This window comes from Microtus ochrogaster, unplaced genomic scaffold (assembly GCF_000317375.1).
Source record: "Microtus ochrogaster isolate Prairie Vole_2 unplaced genomic scaffold, MicOch1.0 UNK65, whole genome shotgun sequence".
In the NCBI taxonomy this organism is placed as follows: domain Eukaryota; kingdom Metazoa; phylum Chordata; class Mammalia; order Rodentia; family Cricetidae; genus Microtus; species Microtus ochrogaster.
The window spans coordinates 1,167,400-1,174,947 of record NW_004949163.1 but is presented as its reverse complement, the minus strand read 5'-3'; the positions used below and the strand labels follow the sequence as shown (position 1 = coordinate 1,174,947).

At 44.4% G+C, this 7,548-nt stretch overlaps 1 protein-coding gene and 1 pseudogene across 1 annotated transcript in view; one reads left to right on the top strand and one right to left on the bottom strand.

Annotated features, from left to right (window-relative positions):
* Positions 1-568: 568 nt before the first annotated feature.
* The window catches only part of Pgk1 (phosphoglycerate kinase 1), a gene marked incomplete at its 3' end in the record, with an annotated part of 17,921 nt that continues 10,941 nt past the window's right edge, over positions 569-7,548 (top strand). The window contains exons 1-2 of the mRNA XM_005369887.2: positions 569-757; positions 7,447-7,497. Of these exons, the coding sequence (XP_005369944.1) occupies positions 693-757; positions 7,447-7,497 (116 nt within the window). The remainder of the gene's footprint in view (positions 758-7,446; positions 7,498-7,548) is intronic.
* Positions 6,670-6,778, bottom strand: LOC113455553 (annotated as a pseudogene).

Here is a 7,548-nt window from a genome sequence, read left to right as displayed (position 1 = left end):
AATAAAGTAACCACGGCAATTACACCGTACTTTTTATTATAAAAGGGCCAGGAGGACCTGGTCCTTTTTTGACTTCTGAAAGGTTTCCATTACTAAGTAAGGCCTTATGTAGCATTCCATTTGGGAGCTGAGAAAGCAGAAGATAAAGGAAATGGCATTTGCAAAGATTTTGAAAAGACCCCTGGTAATTCCACCGGGTGGGGGTGCTGCTTTTTCCAAGGCAGTCCGGAACATGCGCTGCTGGGCACTAGGCTGCACTAGTGGCCTCTGGCCCGGCACACATTCCACGCCCACCCTGAGGCGCCATCCGCTCCCAACTTTCGGGCCCCACCGCGAACGCTTCTACTCCGCCCCTAGTCAGGAAGGTTCCCCCTGCTGCTAGCGTCGTGCTGGACGTGACAAATGGAAGTCGCACGTCCCACCAGTCCCTTGTAGATGGACAGAGGCTCGGAGCAATGGAAGCGGACCGGCCTTCTGGGTGGCGGCCAATAGTTGCTTTGCTGCTTCGTACACTGGGAGCAGAGCCGGGAAGGGGCGGATCCAAGGGCAGGCTCAGGGGCGGAGCCAGGGGCGGGGTGGGCGCCCTCTGGTCCTCCCGCAACCGGCGTTCTGCACGCTTCAAAAGCGCACGTCCGCCGCAGTGATCTCCTCTTCCTCAGGACCGAGCCTCTTGATCCTACCGCGTTGCCAAAATGTCGCTTTCTAACAAGCTGACTTTGGACAAACTGGACGTGAAGGGAAAGCGGGTCGTGATGAGGTAATCTTGTACTGCCGCTCTCACGCCCTAGGGCTCTTGCACAGCCTCTCTGGCCCTGGCAAGCACGCTTTTCCGTGCACCCTAAGTTGTGCTTAGTTTTCAGCTGGGTCTCGGGGGTCCTGGGTTAGCAGAGCAGGGGTGTCCATCTCACCCCGTTGGGGCAGATACTGTCCGGGTTTGATGCTTCCTAACTGATTCTAGCATAAAAAGCGACCAATAGTGTCCTTTGGGGAGTGGATCCCACCGAGAAAGGGTTCAGATTCCCAGGAGTCAATCCTTTTCCCATTTCTGAAATGCAGCTTCATCTCCTGTAACGAGACGGGACCTAATACTTATCCTGTAAATCTCTAGGCCCCAGTGGAGGGACCTTGAAAGGTCATTTAGCTAATTTCCCTTCCCCCACGGTCTTTGGACCATTTCTGACGAATTCGAAACCGCCCACGTTTCATTGGTCCCGGTACAAAAAGATTTCTTCCCCAGAGGATGTTGCTCTAAATGTTCAGGAGTGGAGGTCTCTCTCCCCAAAGAATTGTGGGTGGGAAGGTGAGGCCCACTGGATGAAGCTCTGTACAGCTTATATAACAGGCCTCTGCCGCCGTACCTTGCAGTTGGACTCCTGGCCTTGCTTGGGGTTTGCATCAGGGTTGTGACACATACAGGGTGTGGCCGCCCAGAGTTGGAGGCTTCTAACCTCACCCTCAGAGGTGGCTAGAGAAGCAGGATGTTAGTTAAAGTGAGGAAGGCTCCACGCACATGGCACTCTTTTCTTAGTCGGCCCACGTGGATCCCTGGTCATTTATCAAGTTGGCTTCTCCCTTACCTGACAGAATTTACTAGCGTGTATGGGACTTACACCTTTCTGCCTTTCTTAATTTATAATGTGTTTTCAGGAGTGAAGGATGATGATATACGTAACTGATGAACTCGGCTGTTCGTGTAGCTATAGGACTCAAGGATGGTAATTTTGAAGGTCCATAAATAATCGCAGTGACTGCTGCTGGCTTGACCTTTTTTGGAAGCAGTTGATTGATTGGCAGTGTGTGAATGACGTAATCCTGGTCCCTTTCACAATTTGGGCCAGTTCGAATGAGGGCATCTTTTAGATATTATCACACGTGTAAGGGAGCAGAGGCTAGCCTACCTCTCCAGCTAGGAGTGAGAGAACTGTACAGCCACATATTTTGTCGTAGCCAATATTACTTGGCAGGTGACCCTTTCTTGCTGTGCAGATAACCAGAACCCAGTGCCCATACAAAGCACTCATGTTGTCTCAAATGGGACAGACCTTTGTAATCCCGATGGAGTAGAGATCCCAGCCACCCTCGGGTTAAAGGGCAGGTTCTAGCTCTTCATGCTGCTCCAAGGAAATGAGATTAACCCCGTGAAACTAAGAAGGTAGATGTTGGCCTGCAACTAGCATAAAAGGTTTAAAATAACTTGTGCCTCCACTGGCTTGAGACTGGCCCTTCCAGATGCGTGCAGCTGCTGAAAGACAGTGGGACATTGTGTTGTTCACCTTCCCGTAATTGCAGTTCTTCTCTTACAGTTAAGGAATTAACTCTGGTTGGGGGTAAGAATGGAGGAAACAGTTTTTTCTCCCTTTGCACCAAGTCAGATTTCACTTAACACAGGTTAGCCTTGAGCCTTGAAATGATTGGCTAGTCCAGTTTTGCGGATGGAGATGTTCAAGGTTATTGAACTAGCAGTGTGATAATTGATGACACGTTGAAAGTCACTGAACTCTCAAGGTTGTGGTAGAACTGGCACTAGAATTTAGATCTCATAGCCACCAATCAGATTCTCTAAACTGTTGGATATGATGACCCAGGGACAGTTTGAAATAGACTGTGTCTGGGGTTTACAATCTCTTTTTCTTTTGTATGGATACATTGTATTTGTTTTTAAGGCCACACTGGCAAAGTTGCTTTGTTTCTGCATTATCAATGCTTCTTGAATAGGGAGTTGCATTGTAGGCTTAGATTTTAGAGCAGTCTGGGCAGCCGTGCCTGGTTGAGCTCAATACCTTCTTGTTTCAGTGCTTTGTAGTTATTGGCATTGCTTCAGAAATGGGGCCTCTGGAGGAGTGGCTGTTTCACTTGCCTCCTTTCTGCCCTGTAGAAGGATAGATATTCTTCTGACTTGTCTAGTCCCTTGGTTTGAATTGGCAAGGGAAGTTGATTTGTTGGGGTAATTTATTTTTGATGTGCTGGGGAATCAACCCTTAGGTATTTTATGCTTGAGTACTCTCCCACTCAGTCACCCCAGCTCCTTTTGGGGTAGCTTTAAAATAGCCAGAAACCCCAACAGGTTCCACTAACAGTTTTTTTCCTTCCCTCCAACTCCTGTTGATTTTACAAGGTCATTTGAGTAAATTTCCCCCTTTCTGCCCTGTCATTTCCTTTCTTTCCACTCACAGGTTACTAGTCATCCTTTGCTTGCTGGTAAAGTACTTCTCTTTTTCTTGTACCTTCCTGTTTTGTTTTTAATTTAAATTATTTTTTCCAAACTCACTGGTTTTGTTGTGACTTACAAAGCAACAGTCCTGGTGGAAAGAAAGAAAATGGAATCACGGGTGTAATTTAGCAGTCAGACCACATGGCACCAGTGGGCATGGTTCCTCTGAGCGTTTAGTAGAACTGGCCTTGAAACTGGGAGATTTCAATAAAGAGTTGTTTTTGTTTTTTGTTTTTTTGTTTTTGGTTTTCGAGACAAGGTTTCTCTGTGTAGCTCTGGCTGTCACCTGCCTCTGCCTCCCAAGTGCTAGGATTTAAGATTTGATATTCTAACTTAGTGGTTTTTTTTAAAAATTAATATTTTGTAATAATTTCAAATTTCTAGGAAATTGCAAAGATTGTACAGAAATTCAGTTTTTCCCAGTGGCTGCATAGCACATAATTGTAGGTCAAAGTCAGAAGTAGGAATTTGACATTGGTGGAAAGGGTGTTTTTAGTTCTAGCGTTTTATCATAGGTAGATTTGTATAACCACTACCTCAAGCAAACATATAGGATTGTTTGATCACCACTAAGATGTCTCCTCTCTGTTACTTGATTCTAATCATGCCCTCCATTTTTAATCCCCAGTGATTTCTGACCTGTGCTCTACTTTTAATACTTGTCATTGCAAAAGCATGGCATATACAGATTAATAGAGTGTAACTTTTGGAGATGCACTCTTTCACTCAACGTTCATTTAATAGTTATCCAAGTTGGTACATGTACCAACAGTATATTCCTCTAAATTGCTGGATATTTTTTCACAGTATGGGTGTATCGTAGTTGAATCATTCATCCAACCATTGAATGCTATCTGGGTTGTTGCCAGTTTGAGGCTTTTACAAAAGCTGCTATGGATTTTTTTTTGAGGGGGTGTCAGTCTTGGTTTGACCACATGGGTCTTGGGTAAGACACCTAGAATTGGGCTTGCAAGCATTTTGCAACTGAGCCATCCCATGTTTAACCTTTTGAGGCATCCCCAGATAGCTTTCCAAAGGTGCTCACCATTTCACATTCCTGCTAGGAATGTGGTCAGTTTTTCTGCATCCTCACCAGTATTGGGTGGTAGAAAAACTGACTGGCAGAAATGAATATATATACTAAGGAGGTATTTTAGCTATCAGATGATTAAAACAGGAATTTCATGCTGGGAGAAGAAAAGCTTGGGCTATTTTCCTGCAAAGTTACACCTTACACAGACAAAGATGGCTCAGTGGTGGGCAGCTTTCTGAAGATGGATTTGGAGAGCCACTGGATTTCCTTGTGTCTTATGGGGGTAACATTAAATCAGTGTCTTTCTGCTTTTTTTATGCTATTAATGTGGCTGTTTTAATTGGCTTATCAGCAAAGGGTGGATAAACCTGGGTTTTTGAGGCACAGATTGTCACTGCAAGTTTGGTAGTTGTCATTTTTTTTTTCTTTTCTGAGACAGGGTTTCTCTGGAGCTTTAGAGGCTGTCTTGGAACTAGCTCTTGTAGACAGACCATGCTAGCCTCCTACTCCCAGAGATTCACTTGCCTCTGCCTCTGAGTGCTGGGATTAAAGGCGTGCACCACCACTGCCTGGCTACAGTTGTCATTTTTTAATTTAGCCGTTCTGATGTATGTAGTGATACTTGACCCTGTCCTTAGGCAAAGCTTGAGTATTCCTGGGACGTGGAAAAAAAGGTACGCATTATATACAGGAATAAGTGGGATGCGTAGGGAAGGCTCTTCCCTGCTTTGGAGCCCTCAGAAGAAAAGCTAGTGCAGGCAGACGTGTGAGTCTAGGTAAAGGTTGAAGTCATCAAGAGGGCAGCGAGAGAACTAATCCAGTTTTCATAAGTAAGCTGATGCCATCAGAGCATGGACAGAGGCCACAGAGGTTTGGGTATTTCAGCCCAAAGGCATTCCTTCTTAGGTTTTGGTGGCAGCGCTGTTTCTCCTATGCAGTTAACCCTTGTGTCCATTAGCCTTCCTGGGAGGCTGTGAGAGGCTCACGGTAATAGGATACTTGATCCACTTTGGTCTGAACTTTAAGGCTGGCAGGGACCTGCTCAGGATATTTAAAGAGCATGCCTGAGGTGCCAGAAACCAGCTAAGAGTGTATTTCGTTGTTCAGAGGCATAGTGCCATTTAATTTTAAAGGCTTCCTTAAATCTAAATCAAGGACTATGTCCCTTAAACTCCTTGGTGAGGCGGATTAGTGTTCAGCACATGGAGGAAACCTGTGGTCTGCAGGACTTGGGGTCACTGCTCAGACGGGAAGAAAGAACAGTGAAGAGCTTTGCAAAGGGGAAAGAGTTTCACAAACAAGGACAGCAGTCCTGTCGCCCGTACCGTAGTCCCTAGATGTTTTTTCAGCAATGATTTTAATATGGTTGATCTGTCAAATAACACTTCTAGTTTGGAGAATCATTAACATATAATAACAGCCAACCCTTGCATGATACTCTGTCACTTCTAAGCCATCTATCATTCACTAACTTGAGTTAGATACTAGAATCACTTCTCAGATTTAAGAAAAATTAATAAGCTGGGCAGTGGTGGTGCAGAGGCAGGTGAATTTCTGAGATTGAGACCAGCCTGATCTACAGATTGAGTTCTAGGGCAGCCAAGGCTACACAGAAAAACCCTGTCTAGAACCACCCTTCCCCCCAAAAAGAAAAAATGAATTAAAAATGGTCTTAGTGGATGTATTGGTACAGTAATCTAATACTTAATCTCAGCATTTTTTCAGGAGATGAAAGCAAGCTAGATTTTATGAGTCTGTCTCAATCATGGCAGGCTTCGACATTAAAATCAGCCACAGTACAGGAAATAGTTCCGAAGAATTGGTTCCTAGTGGTAAAACGGCTGGGGATGTATGTGTGTAGTAGATTTGTCTGTCATGGCCAGAGCCCTGGGTTCAGTCCCCAGCAACACCACAGAAAAGAATAAGGCAGTAATCCGTCAGGCCAGTATATTACTAGCTTTCATTTTAATCACTTGCCTTCCACTTGTCTGTCTGTCAGTGGCCATAGGCACATTTCACTCCTTTTTTTCCCCTCAGGTTCTTTGAAAGTGACTGATATCAACTGGATACTGGAGCCTAGGTTTTTTCCTATTCTTAGTGTGCCAGATATTCTCTGAAAAGAATGAAATGGAATTCTCTTGATGTGTTTTATTTTTGAATTTCTTTTTTTTTTGGGGGGGGGAATGTTTTCACAAGGAGCCAGAATCAGTATCAAAAGAATTAGAATCAAGGTATATTACACATTGTCACCCCCGCAGACTGCTATAGATACCACCAGGCTAAATAGAGAATACCAGGCTAAAATAAATGTGCATTTAGGTGTAATTACATTTAGCTTCCCAGATCTCCTGGACAAGTTCTTGTAGTTTGAATTTTTTTTTATTTTTTAAATTTATAAAGAATACTTTTCTCTTGTTTCTTTTTAAGCCTACAGCACCCGGTATTCCCAGGCGGTCTCCCATCTAAGTACTAACCAGGCCCGACCCTGCTTAGCTTCCGAGATCGGGCGCGTTCAGGGTGGTATGACCGTAGACTAGTTTGAATTTTTTTTTTTTTTGGTTTTTCGAGACAGGGTTTCTCTATAGCTTTGGAGCCTGTCCTGGAACTCCCTTTGTAGACCAGTCTGGCCTCGAACTCACAGAGATCCTCCTGCCTCTGCCTCCCAAGTGCGTGCGCCACCACCGCCCGGCTTAGTTTGAAATTTTTTAAAAACTATTTGCTACATATCTAAAAAGGTTTCCATATACTCAGATTTCTTTGAAATGAGCACGCTTGTGTGAGCAGTTCAAGAAGAACATGTACCTATACCGCAGGATCATCGTCTGGCCCATCCCTCCCTTCCAAGTGACTGAGTACTGTCTTCATTTAATAGTTTTAAAATGACATTTACTATTTAGTGTGTGTGTGTGTGTGTGTGTGTGTGTGTGTGTGTGTACATAGACTGTATATATCAAGGCAAAGGTGTGGAGCTCAGAGGACAACTTGCAAGAGTTGGTTTTCTTCTACCGCAAGGGTTTTGGGGATAAAACTCAGGTTGTCATGTCAGACTTGGCACCAAGTGCCTGTACCCCTTGAGCCATCTTGCCAACCTTCTTTTAATGCCTCTTATTTTAAAGGTGAGATTTGAACTTTTGAAATTCAAACTTTTGAGGGACCAAGAAGTTGATCATGACTCTGAAACTGAAGCCTTTTTCTTTTCTAGGGTGGATTTCAATGTTCCTATGAAGAACAACCAGATAACAAATAACCAAAGGTAAGATTACTGCTAAACCCAGCTTGGGTTTAAGATGTAGGAGTACATGGG